Here is a 20,418-nt window from a genome sequence, read left to right on the forward strand (position 1 = left end):
CGATAATTTATTGTTTCCCGACTTGCTAAAAATGGTATGCACTCAGATACGCCGACAATGGACATTTCTTATGCTGATAATAATGCTCCTTGAGATGCTGCATGTGATTCGTAAGGGGACAACTAAAGAAGAAACAAAAGATAGAAAACAAGAGCATCACATGGCGAACCTTGAGAAATTCATGCTTTATAGGTCATGGCTTCTCTAAAAAGAAAACCACTGCTAACTTTCCACCAAGTTCATGTACAATTAAGATTCTTTGACAACCATGGATTCACTAATCAAATTCCCTTTAAACATCACTTACTCCTACCTCAATGGTACTGCTAGCTGCCCTGTCCATTCATTATTTTACTAGATGGCCCCAAAGAACTTCACATTATACATGTCAATAAGAACTTTCAATGTGTCATTTCTTTTGAATTTCAGAATTCACAACATATTCGCTAAACAAAATATATCCAATGGGGAAGGGGAAGGGGGAGAGCAAATTTGATGTGTAGCTGCATAGAGTTAAAAAAATAAACATAAAAAAAAGAGTTAAAAACTAAAGAGTGACATGAGCAAAAATTCTAGCACACTCTAGAATGCACTCAAAACAAACCTTTATCACCATGTCACTAAGTCCTCTGCATTGATTTCACAACTTCTCCTCTCGCCTTTGCTTCCTCATACCTGAACCAAATAACCATGTTCGAAATAATCAAAATAAAAGAAATAACTTGATCTGCGTAGTCCTAGAATCAATAGTTACCGACTATGACCTGAGAAATTGGTGGGTCGACTCAGCCTCTACTAGATATGTCTCGAGGACCAAGGACAGATTCACTGAATTGAAGGAGATTGCAGCCGGTAACTAGCGGATTTATATGGGAAATGACATCTATTGTGATGTACTTGGTGTCGGTACTTTCAAGTTGTGTTTATCAGGAGGAACAAATCTCCTATTGACTGATACTTTGTATGCACCCAATATGAGGTGCAATTTGATTTTTGTTCTTAGGCTAGACGACAAGGGTTATGAAATAAGATTCAGGTCTGGTCGTGTCACCATTGGGAAGCATTCTAGAGCATTGGTGTATGGTATTAAAGTTGACAATTTCTACCAACTGAATATTAATAAAATTTAATCCTTTTCTGGTTATTTTGATGTCTCTTTTGATGTTTATGTATGTATGGATGATCCATATTTATAGCAGTTAAGATTAGAACATATAAATAAAGACAAAATGAATCAAATGGTTAAAAGATGCTTGCTCCTCAATTTAGGAAAAATTGTGTTCAAAACATACAAGCCATGTATTTATGGTAAATTAACTAAGAAGCCATTCCCTAAAGGGAAAAGGTTTAACGAACTACTTAGTATTGTTCACTTTGATATATGTGGCTCATTAAATGTAAAAACATATAGAGGTATAGAACATTTCATAACATTTATGGATGATTATTCACGTTATAAATATGTATACCTAATTAGTAAAAAATCAGATGCATTAGAAATTTTTAAAGAATATAATCCTGAGGTTGATAGCTAAAGGATTTACCCAAAGGGAGGGTATAGATTATGTAGAGACTTATTCTCCTATAGCAAATTTTTCATGTATTAGAATCATCCTAGTATTAGTTGCATATTATGATCTAGAATTATTTTAGATAGATGTCAAAATAGCTTTCTTAGATGGAGAATTAAAGGAAGATATATAGAGATTGGATAAATTTGATTGAATATATAACAAAACTTAAACATGTAATGAAGTACACAGCTAAATAATTTACTCACGACTAGGAGCAGATCGGGTTACCGACAACTTCAACAATATCGTGTTGACGTTTGTGCCATTCTCTAATCTTCATGCTCAATTCATCATCACAATTTGTGGGGTGCACACCAACTTTCTCCCTCTTATCCTACTTCAAAGGCTTAGTAGGAATCCCTTGGACTTTCCCAAGTTACCGAAGCATGTGATCGAGCATGTAATATTCTGCTACATTAAAACTTATTAGGAACGACAGCCACAATGCAACTTCCTTACTGATTTAGTCTAATTTTCTATTGTCCTCTCCTCGGGGCTCCTCATATGGTTCCCAATTCACCTTAAGAAAACAAATACACAACATTAAGAACTTATATAAATACATGATTCCTTAGTAAACTACAAAAATAAAGGGACACCACTAACCTGTACAAGGGTGAGGTCTTCAACACTTTGTCTGGGTGTTTCTGGCTTGGTTGTTTAACCTAGGCGCAAGCTCTAGGCATTTTCGAATCTATTTGTATCGACTTGAGGGGTAGAACCATAAAGTGCTCATAAATCCAATACTACACCAAACATGCACAAAAAACATTTTCTCTTATAAGCTACCAATACATGCACAAAAAAAAAAAAAGGAACCTAGAAAATAGCTTAAAATTACCCGACCCAAGGTTGCTGAGCCACTGAAATGTATCGATTCCTCATTTATAACCTTAAAGGCATGTTTGATAACTGGAAATGTCTTTCAAAAACTTGGAACTTACCTAATATTGTTCATGTTTGGTGTTTGACAAAAAAAATGGAAGTTAAGTGCATTTCACTTTTCATCAGTGTTCGTAAAATCGAACCAGAATGATTAATCGATCATGAGGCTGGGAGCGGTTCGAACCGAAACCGGACTAACTGGAGCTATTAATCGGATTAACTGGTCAAGTAGATTTTTTTTAAAAAAAATGGGGTTAAAACCCCTTAAATTTTTTTTAAAAAAAATAGAAAAGCTTAGATTAAATATACACTATCATATTACATACATTTATCTTATAAAAAAAATTTGAATAAACTTTTATATAATTTAATATTTGAATATTATGGAGATATGCAAGACAATTTATAATTTCACATAAATTTAATTGATGAAGTTACAAAGTCCAACTAACATTGGATGATGCAACAATATATGCTTCTATATTGTTTTAATGTTGATGTTGAAAAACCCTTTAATACGGTTTAGAATTGGGTTTGAAAGCGTACTTTTTTGTAGCATGATGTTTCCAGTTTTTCGAAGGGTTGTGAGTCAAGGTAGTAAGAGAGAGCACCTCATTTACTCAGTAATTTGGTTATCAAATGCAGGATGCGAGTTACAGTGTTAAGTGTTGCTTCAAATGGCCAACTCGCATATTTAAAAAAAATATGGCCAAATTGATTTTGAAATGGCCAAATCGATTTTGAAATGGCCAAACCTTATTTACTCAATAACCTTTTGAGTTGGGTTTTAACATGAAAAAAAAAAAAAAAAATATACAAGATGGCAACTTTAAAATGTAGAATTAAGATGCATATTATTAATAATTATAATAAAAAGAAAAACATGTTAATTTTTTATCCATTTCAGCATGTGGAAACATGAGAGATGAGTAAAACACTTTTTAGTTTCTATATCTTTTTTCGTATAGGCTAACAAACAGATTTAAGGAGTATGAAGTTGCAACAAATGATAGATAGCTTGTAACAAATAAAAAAACAAATTAGAAAAAAATGTCACAACTAAAGAAGACGTTGAGAAAACAGACAACAATAACATGCAGCAAAAATAACGTTAAAAAGAAATAAATTTTTTTCTCATATTCATCACCAAAAAAATAATTTTATATAAAAAAAATATAACATTAAAACCAATCCAATAAGCTCACCAAAAATATATAACATTAAAAAGAAAGAAATATTTTTTTCTCATATTCATCACAAAAAAACATATTTTTGTAAAAAAAATAAATAAAGATAAAAAACGATCCAAAAAGCTCACCAAAAATATATAAAATTTTTAAAAAAGAATATATTCTTTTTTTCTCATATTCATCACAAATAAATTTTTTTTATTAAAACAAAACGTAATTTTATTAAAGAACAAATTTCCCTAAAATCGAGCCAAAGAACACATAAATTTTAGAGTAAAAATCAACTCCAAATCTTTCATTTTTTGAACAAATTGATACGAGGATAAGATAGATACTTTAATTAAGATTCAAATGCCCCAAATTTCATGAAGATTCATTCACTATTGGGATCTTTATTAAAAAAATATTAGATTTTTTACTTCACGGAAATTTCAGGAAAAAACATAGAAAAAAATATTTAATCAATAGTGAATCAAAATAACTAGTTTATTTGATACATGAGGCCTTTATGATCAAACTCCAGTGATCAATTCGATAAAATTCGATCAATTGATCGATCAGAAATCAATTTGTTTGGATAAGAAACAGTTCTTCGAGTAGCAGTACTTTGGGCCCAAAAAAACTTCAAATCTTCATCATTTTGGAAAAATTGAAATATGTGAACGTTGAATCCTTCAACAATGAATCAAAGCCCTCCATTTTTATGAAAATCTATGAGATATTGAAGCTACATTTGATTGAATGGCGGAAATTTCTAATTTTAAACAATCCCCATTTCAATCCGCCAAGAACTCTTTGTTTTTAGAATTTTGATTCAACAATCGACGATTTATAGAAACTTTCCGGTATATAACATCAATAGTTGACGAAAAATAACAAAAATATGAAAAAAAATGCTGTAAAATCTTGTTATGTGAAAAATAATGGGCATGTATCAAATAACGGCCGGTTTGAACTAAAAACCACCAGTTTGACGTCGAACCGGCCTGTTTTGGTGCGGATTATTTTTTGGAGAGTGTCGTTTTATAAGGCGCGAGTAAAACCGGCCCTAAATCGCCACCCCTCAGGTAGCGATCTAAGCGGCCGGGTTTCCGACCACTGCATTTCTTCCTTCTCTCTTTGTTAAAAAAAGTTCCGACCAAAAGGTCGGAACTCGAAATGAGAAGTTTGTAAAAACTTTTGCCCCCATAAAAAGTGCCCTAAAACTTCCTTGCTGAAAAAAAGTGCCCCAAACCAGAGCTCTCTTTGCACTCAGCCGCTCAACCAGAGCCCTCAACTAGAGCCCTCTCTTCACACTCAGCCGCTCGCTAGGGTTTACGGAAGACGACGGATCTCTTCCTTGAGCTCTGATCCTTGTTATTGAGCTCTGATTCTTGCTATTGAGCTCTAATCCTGGCTAGGTTTCCTTAGCTCTGGTAAGGGTGATTCATTTCTTAACTTTTGTTTTCTCTCTCTCTAATTTAGGATTGCTTCTATTCGATATTGCTTTGCATTTTTTCACTGCGTCGTCTTTCTATTCTCTATTGCCATTAATTCGCTAGGAAAATAGTTTTCTCTGTCTAATTTAAGGGTCCTTGTATTGAATACTGGTTTGAAATGAATCTTCATTTCTTTGTTTCACTAATTCATGAATTATGGGTAGGCTTGTTTGTGAGGAAAATGGTTTTCTCTCTCTTCTTTAGGATTGATTTTATTGAATACCGGTATTGATTTTGGAACTGGGACGTCTTTCTATTATCTGTTTTGAATAATTCGTGAATGCTTCTTAGCAATAATTTAGGAGTGCTTGTTCTGAATAATAGCATGAAATTTTGAACTGGGTCTTATTTCTACTCTCTGTTTTGTTTAATTCATGAATGTGGGTGGGCTTACTAATTAGTAAAATGGTTTCCTCTCTGTTTTAGGATTGCCTTTATTGAGTTCTGGTATGGAGCTTTCAACTGAGTCTTCTTTCTGTTCTCTGTTTTGATTTAATTCATGAATGTGGGTGGGTTTGATTCTTACAAAATGGGTTTCTCTCTCTAATATAGGTGTGATTTTATTGCCTAATGGTATGAAATTTGAACTGGGGCTTCTCTCTATTTACTGTTCTGGTTAATTTATGAATTTGAGTGGGCTTGCATGTTAAGAAAATAGTTCTCTCTCTCTAGTTCAGAGTTGCTATTATTGGATGCTGGCAAGAATTTTGAACTGGGTCTTCATTCTATTCTTTCTTTCAGTGAAGAATGAACTTGGGTGGGTTTGCTTGTTAGGAAATTGGTCTCTCTCTAATTTAGCAGTTGCTTTTATGGAATACTGGTATTTTGAAACTTTTATCTTCTTTCTATTCTCTGTTTCGATTAATTGTTGAATATGAGCTTGCTTGCTTGCTAGGTAAGTGCAAATGAGCTGCAATTTAACGAATTTCTTGGTTTTCAAATACAATGGAGTTCATGCCAAATAGTTTGTGCATGAACAAGAATACATGAACACTTGTCCTTTCTCAATGCAATATACGGCCTTCTTGTTCTTACTCTTGTTAGTATTTTGATTTTTCAACAGCTCCCTTGGGCTTTGATACGTGTTTTGCATATCATGTCTCAACTGCAGATCTCTTATCGATTAGAAAGATTGAAAGAACTACATTTTGTGATTGAAGTTTTGTCTTCCTAGAACAATGTGATATTGAAAGGCCACTTAGGAGGTCATGGTATTGAAAAAGGGGTCAACATTATTACTCAAGGTAAGGAGGTCTTCTGTCTTTGTTCTTCTCAATATGAATGGAAGGAGTGGGGATAGCAAAGAATCGAAAGGAAGTATGGCGGTTCCTAAAAAGAGTTTGAAGTTTTTAGAAGATTGAAACATGAAGAGGATGTAAATGTGGCTTTAGAGCATTGCTAAGTTAATAACCAATTCAAAAGGGTTCAAGCACACCTCTCTCACATATCAACTGATGATAAAGAAGCTCGAATTTGCAAAGGATATGGATGGGGTGCAATATCGTTTACAACAAATGAAATTATAGGGGGATCTGTGCTCTGAAGATATGTGCATTGGTGTGATCAAAGCTTATGGGCGCCTTGGAATGGGAGAGCAAGCCTTGAAAACATTCTACCGAATGCAAGATTTCCATTGCAAACCCACGACTAAATTATACAACCATCTTTTAGATGCATTGCTTAATGAGAGCAGGTTCCAAATGATCAACCCATTTTACCGTAACATGAAGAAAGATGGAGTAGAGCCTAATGTATACACCTATAACATTCTACGCATTGTGCAAAAACAATCGAACTGATGCAGCTCACAAGTTACTCACTGAAATTTCAAAGAAAAGATGTTCTCCAGATGTTGTGAGTTATACTACTGTAGTGTCTGCCCTTTTTCGACAAGGGAAATTCCAAAAGGCAAAGGACCTTGCAAACAGTTTTACTCCCTCTATACCCATTTACAATGTGTCGATAAACTCATTGTGCAAGGAATTGACTATAGAAGAAGCCATTCTTTAAATAAATGAGATGGGAAATCACTGTTTAAGCCCAAATATTATTACTTACACTACAATCATTGATACTCTTTGTGAGATGGGGAAAGTGACGTTCACTTGCCTTCTTTGCTCAAATGTTTGAAATAGCACAATATGTATTTTTCTTGCGAAGTATATTTGTGTTAATGTGGCCTTGTGTTGAAAGAATCCAACAGGGTGAATGACTTTATTGATTATGATTGTATCATATTTTATGTATAGCTATTCATATACATATCGAGCCGGGATGGACCTTATTTTGTGGCCACAAATTTTGAGTTCTCGTCAAATGTTGTGTTTAGTCAATTGCATTTTCAATGATGTATGTTTAAACTTTTACAGGTTATTGTTGAATGGGCTCGTTTTGTACACATGAATTGTGAATGTTGCTTGACATGCATGACAAATGTTTTAAGAGACAACACACAAATATTGTGTGCCATTATAATCTTAGAGAGAAAGATAGAGAGAACACACAAATGTTTTAAGGGACAAACAACAATGTTGTTTAACTGTTGAATGACATATGTTTTTTAGGTTGGGATATAGATGCATCAGTGGTGAATGTAAGCAGTGCTCAAGTTATTACGGGTCATTGTTGAATGGGCTGATTTTTTACTGCTTGCATTGTGCATGTATGTTTGTATGCTGTGCTGAAGCTATTATAGCACAATCCAATAGAATACAGGAAACCAAATCCACAATTGCCTTGGCCGTCGATAGATATGAGTGTGCATGTGTGTGTAGGTGTGTGTGAGGAATAACAATAGAGCGAGAGAGTTTGTAATCACTTGAAGAAGAAAGTCATCAACAACCTACTTATGAAATTTAAATACCTATTCCACTTCATATTTGTAAAAAAACTTAAATTGTATACCTACAATAGTTCGAAAAATATATTGATTTTTGTTTTGAGACAATCGATTAAAAAACTAGTGATTTGATACACAATATTGAATTGAGGTTATGCTTGACATTGTCTACAAATTGCTTCAATTTTGAGGTGCAATGAAATTTATCATGCAACATTTGCTTCAATTGATATACAAATATATATCTCTCTAAGGCGCTTCTCTCACTCATCAATAAAACCCTCTCTCATAACACACACTAAGAAAAAATTTACATAAGGATGCAAGCTTATGATATAGAACTACGTATGCACTTCAAAAATCCATTGGAAATGGTAGTTTTAATGTTGAAAAACCCTTTGATCGATCATCTCGATACCGATCTGTATGACTATAAAAAATAAAATGATTTTAAGTCTAAAAAATAGTGCATTTTACAACATATTATCTACACCGTCCATTTTCAAGATTTTCATATGTTTATAGATCAACTTGATTTTAACCCTTTTTTAAATTTAAAATTTTATAATTAGAGATAAAAATAGATTTTTAGATAATCCTAAAAACATTTTACATCTAAATTATACACCATGATAAAATTTGAAGGTGCACCTTACCTCTACACCTACGTATGGATGCATTTATATGTCAATTGTATTTTACTTTCAATTGATATTGTATCCCAAAAAATAATATTCTACAAATTAGTAAAAAATAAATAATATCTAGGTCTCAATTTTAAGATATTGTATCCCAAAAAATAATATTCTACAAATTAATAAAAGATAAATAATTTTTGGGTCTCAATTTTAACATTTTACACTTTACACGTTGCTTATTGAAAGCTAATCCAATAAACTTCTTTAACTTCCTAAGAGGTTATCAAATTCAGTAATCAGGAACTTCTAAATTTCTCAAGAGGATTCATTAAACTTCCTTAACTTCTTAAGAGGTTATCAAATACAGTCTTCTTAGCTTCTCAAGAGGTTATCGAGCACATGAACTTTCTAATTTCCCAAGGAGGTTATCAAATACAAGAACCACCCAAGGAAATTATCAAATACAGAACCAAGAATTTCTTAAGTAACTTCTAATTTAGAGTTCTTCAGGAACTTTCAATTACAGTTCATGAACTTGCTTACAATTACCGATATAAGAAGAGAAGGGCTACAATTCATGAACTTGCTTCCAATTATCGATATAAGAAGGCATCATGAACTTGCTTACAATTACCGATATAAGAAGAGAAGGGCTACAATTCATGAACTTGCTTCCAATTACCGATATAAGAAGGCAAGGGCTACAACCACCCAACCACGCAATTACCGATATAAGAAGGCAAGGGCTACAACCACCCAACCACCCATGAGCAATTCCCTGCTTTATCGAAGTCGTCAAACAACTGGAGGTAAATTGCAAGAGTTGTTCTTTTAGATGAGTTGGCAAATATGATTGTGCCAACCAAGTAAAAGAGATAGGTACGTGTGTCTTCCACACGTTGCAACTTGCCTTTTAAATAATTGCCCATACCTTGTCCTCAACCCAGTATGGCTAATCCACATCAATTTTTCCTCTTTGGGGCAATCGCCCAGATACCTTTTAATGAGCTCCCTATAAGTTTTTGGCCTGATACCCGCAACGGGTTTGCTTGTAAGAGGTAATGCAATATCCGCGATACATCATATAAAGTTGGACCCATGTCCCCAACGTTTAGGCGGAAGCTATTTGTTTGTGAACACCATGTTTTTATGAAGGCCTTCAACAACGTGCAATCGATTTTGAAGATTCCCTGTATCCATCAATGAGCCCAAGCCAGTCTTTCTGATTAGCTCTATTTGTCGCCAATCAAGCTTCCATTTTGATAGGGCTTGAGTGGATTCAACTATACGAAACTATCTTTTTCTTGTGAAATGAAAGTCACTAGCATAATAAGTACTCATTGTAGACAATGTAAGAATATTAAAAGAATAAAAATTTAATAATATGATAAAAATATGAAATACGAAACAACAACTAAATTAGTTAGATGATAATAAGAACATCATACCGCTCCTTGATCCCTAGACAAGCTAGATTGGGCCTCTAGTCCTTCGGCACCGTCTATGCCTTGCATTGCTAGATTTGAAATTTATAAAGATGACGAGATAATTTCAAACTACAGGTGTATCCACAAATTCAAGCGATGCATACTCGTCCAAGCACTCCTTCAACTGCACTTCACTATATACCTGGCGAATAATAGAAACGCCCACAGTAAGTATAGAAAAACCTACCAAAAGAAATATCATGACATTACTGAATGAATATGGAACAAAGGCAAATACCCCAAAAAAACAGTAAAGGGCAGTAATATGAGTAGAAAAGAGCCTCCTTTGATAGCACATTGGAAAGCTTAGTATAGATCAACATGAAGCCAATTGCCATAGGGAGATTAACCCAGTACATCCTTTGTATCTTTAGGAATTGTGTGATTGACGAGTATACAGAAGAACATCAAATCAAGTGGAATGACCTTTTTCAGATAAAGGGAAGGTGCTTTTATTGCTTATTTTTGAAAAAAAGGTATTTTTAAGAATGATTACTTTTAATACAATCTTTTTATTTTTGTTGAATCTAATTTGTAATTGTTGTGGAAAGAAAATAAATATATATGAGAAAGAAATTATAAACCTATTTCAAAATTGCTTTCGAAATTCAAGAATGATTAGGGTGCACACAAATGACCATACCAAAGTTTACTGAATATAGTCCAGCAAAAGTATTCTTTCCAACGATTAGACCTAAATGCCCCTACTCTTAAGCACTGACTCAAGCTTAGATGAACAATTCTAGGCAATAGGACCACTAACTTGAAATTCCGACTTCCCCTTTCATACTCCCATACTGATATAGTTTGAAAAAGAATAAAAAGGAAAAGAGTCGGTAAAAAACAAACAAAAGGTGAAAATGCGCAAACATGGTAGATAGGGAGAAATGAATCTGAATTGAAGAAAACTTGAAAATACAATAACCTTTTAGAAAGGGAGAGATGAATTTAAATTGGTATTGTTGATAAGTAACTACAAATAGGAGACTAGGACAGTGTAAGCTATGAATAATCAACAGTTCAAGATGATGGAACTGAAGCAACCCTGGAAAAAAAGGCCAAAGAGAAATGGTAGAATAATTTACCGTCAAATCTCTCTTAAAAAATGATCTCTGAAACTGATAATGAGAGCAAAAAGCAAAAAGGAGTAGCAGAAGATTCAAATTTAGAGCTTTCACCATTTAAAAATCAGAGAGAGAATTGAATCTGATCAGTGTGCGTTAAAAGTGCTCACCTTGTTCTCCAATAGAACCAACCTCCATAAGTCAAAGCTTAAGGGGAAGAGGATAAGAGGGAGAGATAGAGATGACGAGAGGGAGATAGAGACGGAGTGAGATAGCATTATTTACTTGTTGACCTATCGTCGTTTCCATGCCCTATTTCTTTCAATCTTCCCCACCCTCTCTCTCTATACAGTTTAGTTTAAAAAGAGGCGGATGACCGTTCCATGCTTAAGGGGAAGCATAAAAAGTTTTCCCTTAACGAAATTATTTACATGAATACATATTGCATATCTATATACTCCCCATTGCATATTTGTGTGCAACACACGTAATTCCACTAGTTATATATTAAACAAGTGCAAATAACTTTCTATTATTTTGACAAGCATACTTCCAAATTTCAAATTCGCCCTCTTGATTTTAATTTATAATATATTAATCCTCTAATATCTCCATAAATCTCTCCCTCTCAACCAGTCTTTAGTGTTTATCTTGCCCACTTCCATTTTTATTTCTCTTTAAATTGTTAAAATTGTTTATCTTGCCCCCTTCCAAGATGACTCCATATCTCTTTAAACGGTTAATCAACAAAATTTAAAAGAGAGAGATACAGAAAAGAGTACAAAGAGAGGTACAGATAGTACTTACCAATCTTCCACATCTCTCTGATTTTATGTTTAACTTTATCTTGCTAACTTCCAAGATGAATCATTCTCTCTTTAAACTGTTTAATAACAAATGAAAGAAAGAGAGTATACATTGATGGATTAAAGAGCCATAGATTGCCCATCTCTCCGATCTCATTTTGATTTGCCCATTTTTTTTTTTCTCTAATCTTCTCTCTCACACCTGATTCATATTAAAAATTTAACAGTTTTTTTTTTTAAAATAAGTGAATCTAATAAAAATTTTTAAAAAATAATTTACAAAATATAAATTGATCAAAATACATCCAAAACTTTTTTTTCACTTAAGCTTACCTTAGCTCTTCCCGTGTGTGTGTATGCTAACCTTAGCTTTTCTAAAGTTTAACTCAAAATACAATTGGAATTTGTTTGGCTTGTGGGCGGATCATTATTTAGGAAAGAAAGATGAATTGGCGTTATGTGTGTGTGGTTGTTCTGAAGTGTAACAACTCCTTAAAATACAAATTTCGCTTTGTTTGGCTAGTGGGCAGATCATTATTTGCAGCCAAAACCGATCGATTAGGAAATAAAGATGAATTGGTGGTTCCAACCACCTTTATAGCTTGCACTTGGCCTGTTTCCATCCAAAACAGGGATTCAATTCTGGCCTGATTGATGATGAAACCTGAAAACATACCTTGGCTATACATAATCTGAATCTGTATTGAAGATATTCACCCGCTGAAATGGGGGAAAATATCAAAGAAAAGTCATTTAGAATACAAAGAATTATACATAGCAAAAAAACGATGGATGGTGCCGATACAAGATGGCTAGAAGCATCATCTTAGGAAAATGCCAGAAAATAGAGCTTCATCTTCATTCAGACCCCTTCCAAGCTACCCAATTGTTTTCAACTGCACGACAACAAATCAATGGAATCTAAAGCTCTTTTTTCTTTTGATGAAGCAATGGAATCTTTAAAATTCAGATAAAGTTACATAGATGCTACAATCTGGCTATCAGAAAATGTATGAGACCTACCAGAAGTATGCTAGCAATGCACACCGACTGCTTGCTTGCTTTCGTGCTGCTGCTGCTTATCAAGGAAAGAATGGCTATGGCTAGTTTGCAGGCAGTTGAGCAATGGTAGTTGTTGTTCAGCTTCTTGAAGTTGGTGGACCAACATATAAGCTGGTGGTGGTGATGTTAGAAGAGATGGGACTTTGTGCTCCACCAACGTGTTGCTGTGGCTGCTGTTGATTCTGAGGTGGCTGCCACTGACCACCACCTGAATACTGTCTTGCAAGCAATCCTCCTGAAGAAGGTGGTGGTGGAGTCACCACGTCAGTTGCTGAAGTCGGAGGCAGCAGAGGGGTAGCCGTTGCCGCAGCTGCCACCAACTGGTGGGTAGGGGGCTGAGGAGCACCAGCAGCATAGGGTGGTGATGGCTCTATCGATGACTTCCACTGAGCAGTGGAGGAGATATTCACAGCATCCGTAGTCGTACTCACTGTTGTATTTTGAAATGCTGTGTTGTTAATTGCTTGAGGAGTTAGTTGATGCTGGTGATGATGATGATCCAGTGGTGGTGATTGCATTACGTGAGGGGCGTCTGAGCTTGCTGCTTGGCGGTTCTGCTGCTGCTGCAGCCTTTTCTGAAGAGGAACAGGAGGAGGAGGAGGTTGCTGAGACTGTCTTTGCTGCAAAGGCCCAAGAGTAGCAGGAGGAGGTAATGGAGGTGAACAAGTCGGCGCCACTAATTGTTGTTGAGTCGTAGTTATGACAGGAGTGTTGTTTTGTTGTTGTGATGTTGATGATGGCATTGAAAAGCTGCTGCTGCTACTATGATTGGAAGAGACTGGGAGCTGAACCCGAGCTATGGCAGGAGCGTGAGAGTTGGGGGTGGTGTTGGTACTGTCTGGACTAAACTGCTGTTGCTTAGATGGGGCAAAGGCAGGGGAAGCAGCAGAAGACAACCTGTTGGAGGAGAAAAACTGCTGCTGCTTCTGTTGATGATGAGGCTGTGTAGAGGTGGTGGCCGTAGTCGACGACGATGATGATGATGATGCAGGAGGAATTGCACCAGCTGTCGCTGGTGTTGGTGGCCCTACCATCATCCCACCACCACTATGGTGCATCATTGAATGCTTACCTGAATTTGGACCAGAGCCACCAGCAGTAAACAAATGTTGTTGGTTTTGCATCACATTGTTATTATGAATAACCGACAGCTCTCCCTTGTCAGCAGCAACTTGGTGATTCACTGCTGCCGAGAGGCCATTGAGGTGGTGAGAGGTAGTGGAATCAATAGCAGCAAGGTTCATAACGTTGCCTCCACCTCTTCCTCCTCCTCCTACAGGTGGTCCCTTCATTAGTTGCTGCTGCTGCTTGGTGTGCTGCCTCTGCTGCTGATGTTGCCTTGGCTGCTGCATTTGCTGTTGCCGCTGTCGATGATGATGCTTTAACAATTGGTTAGGACCAACAACTTGATGTCCTCCGGGTGGCACAGCCAAGAGCTGGTGTTTCTGTTGAGAAGAGATGGGGTTACTAATGGATGATGACGTGGGTGATGATGATGATGTCAATAAGGGCTGATGAGGAGGCTGTGGTGCCTGTTGTTGTTGAAGGACATGTTGGGGATGCTGGGGATGAGGATGGGGAGCCATAGATGATGTGCTGCCTGAAGTGAACTGCTGCTGAAGCCTCTGCTGCTGCTGCCTCTCTTTAGCAAGGCGAAGCATGTATGCCTGAGATTGACTCTGATTCGAAGGAACTTGCTGCTGCTGTATTTGATGAGAGTGGTGGTTGCTCACCCCAAGAGATGACGATTGTTGATTATGCTGCTGTAATGGGAAGGTCTGAGCTGGTGCAGCTGGTGGTGGTGGCGGCGGCGGCGATGGAGAGACCATCTGATTAGAGAATGGCGCACTCATATTGTTGAATGACGCATTCCCTTGCAGCTGAAGCTCTTGCATTATCATATGCCGCTGGTCCTCTGGAGTTTGACTGGCCTATAAAACGATGAAAAAGCTTTATGAGCCCGCTCTGCTAGCGTGTCAATAGATAGGCCAACATAAATACTTTCCACACAAGGGAATAATAGATGCAAAAAGACGAGAATCAACAAGATGGGAATATGGTTAAAAAAAATAACAATCAATAATTTAATGAAAGAAACAAATGTAGAAACACTCACCCGTAGAATATGTAAGGCTTCTCGAGGTCTTGAAATGGAGCTCCCCTGTCCTGGGTGAACATTTATGGGGTTGGGCATCCCACTGGCAGAAAGTATGCTGTTCGCTCCAGAAAGCACGGCAGGTGGCGAATTCATCCCCTGGTACCCTCCTGGCCTTTGCATGGGGGGCATTGATCGGTTCAACCGACAAATAATGCCCATATTATTCCCACCACCAGGTGGTGGCGGCATGCGAACACCCCCACAGTCTTGCAGGCCATTAGGAACAGCCAAATTGGGCTGCGGGATGTTTCTGCTAGAAACCAGTTGGTTGTACTGTTGCATTCGTTGCTGTTCATCCAAAGTAATAGATGATGTCGGTCTCATTAAGGGATAGCGCTGCAATTCCCTGTAGGTGACATAATATAGTAAATATATTAATATTGCATAATAGCAATCACATTAGCCAAATAATGATGGATGTCAACCTTGTAGGTGTGTTGAGTGCACCCGGAGGAGAAGGCAAGCCATTGCCGAGTACTGCACCACCCGATACTTGTAGCGTGGAGGCTGATGCTGAAGTAGATTGAACGTGTCCAACAGTTCCCTGAAGATTTGCTAGCCCACTCGAATGAGACCCCTGATAGGCATGTGGGAGGGGTTCTGGACTTGGTATAGTTGTATCAGAAAGATCAAGTGGGCTTTCATGAAGGAATATAATCAAACAATAATAATAGGTGAGAGCTTAGAAGACAGTTAATGAAATGCTAATGCAAACTCTTTTTTTTTTTGATAATGAAAATGCTAATGCAAACTTGGGAAAAATAATAATAGAAATACAATAAAAAGAAAAAAGAAAAAAAATGTGCACTTGGCCATGACACATAAGCAACTCACGTCAGATAGCCTCCATTTGGCAATAATAGGGAAAGGGCAAGAGCATGAGTATGGTGAACTGGAGTGCTTTTATGCTCCTGGTCAATCTGTGACATATCATAGAAAAATGCAGATATAGAAATTGTTAAATAACCAGAAAGACTTTCTGGAATCTGTAAGAGAATCAAGAGACAGAGAAAAGAGGAGAAAAAGAAGAGAGAGAAGAGAGACATGAGAGAGATATATGAGAGACGTGTGAGAGAGAAGAGAGTGACATGAGGTTCAAAACTAACCCCTCATGCACATCGTAAACCACTTACATATTTAGTAAAAAATATGAAGGGGTAAAACCTCAACGAGCAACATTCCAGTGAGGAATCCTCAATGCATGTATAAACCGACTCAACACAGACTGCAAAAGCAATATTAGGCCTCGTAATTGTCAAACAAATAAACCTACCCACGACTCTTCTGTACACTGCCGGATCCTTAAACAACTCCCCCTGATCACGTAGTAATTTTGTATTTGAATCCATAGGCATATCCCCTGGTCTAGCCCCAACATTTCAGTTTCTGTCAACAAATTTGTCACACATTTTCTTTTGAGACAAACTAATACAGTGCTTTGATCTAGCTACTTTAATTCCTAGGAAATACCTTAGACCTAAATCCTTCATCTAAACATATTATTGTTAGATGTCTCTTCAAATGACTGAGTCCTTCTTGGTCATTGCTAGTAATAACAATATCATCAACATAACAACTATAACAAGTTTTCTGGAGTCATGTTTCTAAATAAATACTGAATGATCTGCAAACTGGTGTCGAAATCCATATACTATAACAATTTCACTCAATTTTCCGAACCATAAATGACTTTCTTCAACTTACACGCTTTATTTGACTTCTCCTGAGCAACAAACCCATGTGGTTGCTCCATGTAGACCTATTCTTGTAAATCACCAAAGGCCGTCCTTGCTGGTAGCCACAGATATAACCACTTAAACTAGCAACTAGGAAAATGTTTCATAGTAATCAACGCCAAATGTTTGCGTATATCCCTTGGCTACCAATTTAGCTTTTAATCTTTCGACATTGCCATCTGAAAGGTAGACTATGTGACCGGGCAAGTCAATACAAATTAAAACTTTCTACTCTTTTTATACGTATTGCCACCCGGATCACTTGCAAGTGTCCAAATACAATTTTGATTTAATGAAATAGCCAGGACGTCTCACTTGCATGTCATTCAAAGAAAATTACATTCATCATGTAGAACTAAAAATTACATAAGAAAGCAATAGAAGCAATAGAAACACATAATATAAAACAATGCGTACCTTGCCTCAAGGTATCCCCAAGGACATCGTACACCCTAAACCGAGTCTCTTCCACCAGTGGCGCATGGGATCTTGGTTGAAGAACACACCTCACAATTTGGGAAGCCTAAGCAAAACCCTTAGAGAGCATCATATGAGATTTCCTTGATCAAGGCTCAACATGAGACAAGGACCTAGGGCTAGGGCTTGTGTGGCTTAGACATGCCACCCCTTAGGGTTAACTCTTTTCTAAACCCTAATTTGGATGAGAGAAGAAGAGAGAGAAGGCTTGAATGGGGCATGCCCCCTTTTGTTGCTTAGAGAGAGAGAGAGAGAGAGAGAGAGAGAGAGCGAGATCAGATGATATAGGAAGTAGTTAATAATTCAAAAAAAATAGAAGAATCGATTTAGTAATTACTTAATGGGAGTTGCATTATATGCTAAACATGACAAGTATTGAAAGACATAAAGTTATCTCCGAAATCCAATTAAATAGTTTTTATTATTTAATATTTTGACATGACATTTGAGACAATAAAAAATATTAAATGAAAACTACAATTAATATCATACACAATTTAATAATATAAAAGCCGCCATTTCAAAAAATATATATACAAATTGTTAAGACCACTTATTTAAAAAAAATATAATTTTTGAAATCCTAGTAATTAAAAAAATCAAGAAATCAATTTAATAATTATTTAATGGGAGTTGCATTAAATGCTAGACATGACACAAAATAATATTTTTTAGTGTTGAAAGACATAAACTTAGATCCAAAATCCAATAACCTATTTTTTATTTAATATTTTGACATGACATTTTAGAGAATAAAAAATATTAAATGAAAACTACAATTAATGTCATGCACAACTTAATAATATAAAATCTGTCATTTTGGTTAAATATAGACAAATTGATAAGACAACTTCTTTAAAAAAAAATATAATTTTTTAAAAACCTAGTAATTTAAAAAAATCAAGTAATTGATTTAATAATTATCTAATGGGAGTTGCATTGATCTCTTTTAGTGTTAAAAGACAGTTATTTCCAAAATCCAATAACAGATTTATTTATTTATTCAATATTTTGCATGACATTTCAGAGAATAAAAAATATTAAATAAAAATTATAATTAATATCATACACAACTTAATAATATAAAAGCCACCATTTCGGTTAAATATATGCAAATTGATAAGACAACTTTAACAAAATATAATTTTTGAAATCCTATTAATTAAAAAATCAAGGAATCGATTTAATACTTTTTTAATGGGAGTTGCATTAGATGCTGCACATGATACAAAGTTGTCTTTAAAAAAATATAAGTTTTGAAATCCTAATAATTAAAAAAATCAAGAAATCGATTTAATAGATACAAAGTAATATTTTTCAGAATTGAAAGACATAATTTATGAAATCTTAATAATTAAAAAACTAGTATTCTTTATACTAAGGTACATAGATTTAGTGGAAATAAATTAATGCTGATAATATTACTCTAAGATTTCTCATGGACAATGCTTCATTTTTTAAATGAATTCATGGACTACATACTCATTAACATATACTTAGCATTTTATATAATAAATGTAATTGATGACGTTGATTTAAATTAGTGTTGATAGTAGTACTATAAAATTTCTCATGGACTCTGTTACATAATTGAAATGAGTACATATACTATAAACTCATGGTCATCAACATTACTAACAGATTTCTCATGGATTATGAACTTGTTACCATAAGTGGCAACGAGCACATCCATACAGGCCCTTAAAAATAGACCATACTAGAATGATTTCAAACAAGCAATACAATTACGGATTAGGGTTTAAGGTTTAAGGTTTAAGGTTTATGGTTTAGGATTGGGTTATACTCGTCCTGTTGCACAAGCAATATAGGACATGATTAAACATGTTCTTAAAATAGACTATACCAGTATGATACTATGATGGCAAACAAGCAATACAATTAGGGATTAGGGTTTAGGGTTGGCTAATACTCGTGTTGCTGCACAAGCAATATAGTACATGCTTAAACATATACTTAAAATAGACTATACTAGTATGATACTATGATTGCAAAAAAGCAATACAAATAGGGATTTGGGTTTAAGGTTTAGGGTTTAGGGTTGGGTTATACAAGTAATATAGTATATGCTTAAACATGTTATTTTTAAATATTTGTTCTGCACATGATATACTTCTTGTCATAACATATTTAGGGTTTAGGTTAGACTTTGTGTGTATTGTTGCATGTGTAAATATAACACATTCATACTGTTGCTACACAAGCACCATACTCCATGCCATAAATATTTGTTATGCAAGCTATATACTTCATGTCACATCATATTTAGGCTGGAGAGAGTATCAAATTTTATAATACAATAACATGTCTCCTCATAGTACAAGAATAGAATCCAATTAAAAGAAGGAAAAGTATACAATGAGACCATTTATCTTTGTTACAAGGTGGTCACCATTACTCTTGACCATTGAATTAGATGGCTGCATTTATTCCATTGGCCCAGCTCAAACTACGAAACAAATTTTCTTGAATTTTGGGACACATCCAACCTATTAGATTTCACATCGGATGGTTGTAAGTAATTGTGACCTCCATGTATCAAAGGTAAATGGTCCCATTGTGACCTCCATGTATCAAACTATCAACTGTATTGTTGTAATATTAAGTATTTTAGAGAATAAAAGACCCTTTTTTGGCTCATTCATACTTTTTAAACTTCATGGTGTATATATAGATTTATTTACCATTTTACCTTGAAAAAGTAAAATACCTTTTTAACCTTTTTTAGTATCTCCATCTAACTAACTAAATAATCTAGGGCTTTCTCTAAAGTCTATACTCTATAGTCTATAACTCTACATACCCACTGAAATCTAAAACCGCTTCCTCTCTTAGGTCTTGATCTCCAAATCTCTCTCTCTTTCTCTTCCCCCTACCTACCCTCACTCTCCATCTTATATATTACTTATTGCTCACGATTTCCTATCTTGTCTCTCTCTTTCTCTTGTTACAAAATTAGTAGGCATTCTTGAGGTGAATTGTTAAGTGCCCCTTCAACAAGGGAAG

General features: G+C 35.4%; 1 protein-coding gene and 2 long non-coding RNA genes across 16 annotated transcripts in view; 1 reads left to right on the forward strand and 2 right to left on the reverse strand.

Moving 5' to 3' along the window:
- Positions 1-4,632: 4,632 nt before the first annotated feature.
- LOC105420324 (uncharacterized) lies at positions 4,633-7,426 on the forward strand. The gene is made up of 2 exons (XR_966528.3): positions 4,633-5,064; positions 6,239-7,426. It is a non-coding gene; the product is annotated as an uncharacterized LOC105420324 (long non-coding RNA).
- Positions 7,427-9,080: 1,654 nt separating this feature from the next.
- Positions 9,081-11,579, reverse strand: LOC105420323 (uncharacterized). The gene is made up of 3 exons (XR_966527.3): positions 11,326-11,579; positions 10,053-10,233; positions 9,081-9,794 (listed from the first exon to the last, which is right to left on the reverse strand). It is a non-coding gene; the product is annotated as an uncharacterized LOC105420323 (long non-coding RNA).
- Positions 11,580-12,498: 919 nt separating this feature from the next.
- Positions 12,499-20,418, reverse strand: part of LOC18430024 (chromatin modification-related protein EAF1 B) — an 86,265-nt gene continuing 78,345 nt past the window's right edge. For 12 of the 14 annotated variants that reach the window (XM_088859804.1, XM_020664836.2, XM_020664837.2 and 9 more), the window contains 5 exons: positions 16,016-16,101; positions 15,607-15,819; positions 15,140-15,527; positions 12,985-14,954; positions 12,499-12,857 (listed from right to left, as the gene is read on the reverse strand). In XM_088859804.1, coding sequence (XP_088715930.1) covers positions 13,101-14,954; positions 15,140-15,527; positions 15,607-15,819; positions 16,016-16,101 — 2,541 coding nt within the window. In that variant the 3' untranslated portion in view covers positions 12,499-12,857; positions 12,985-13,100. The remainder of the gene's footprint in view (positions 12,858-12,984; positions 14,955-15,139; positions 15,528-15,606; positions 15,820-16,015; positions 16,102-20,418) is intronic. The other 2 variants (XM_088859808.1, XM_088859807.1) reach the window with 1 other exon arrangement.

This window comes from Amborella trichopoda, chromosome 2 (genome assembly GCF_054954075.1).
Source record: "Amborella trichopoda isolate Santa Cruz 75 chromosome 2, AtrichopodaSantaCruz75HAP2 v2.0, whole genome shotgun sequence".
NCBI lineage: Eukaryota > Viridiplantae > Streptophyta > Magnoliopsida > Amborellales > Amborellaceae > Amborella > Amborella trichopoda.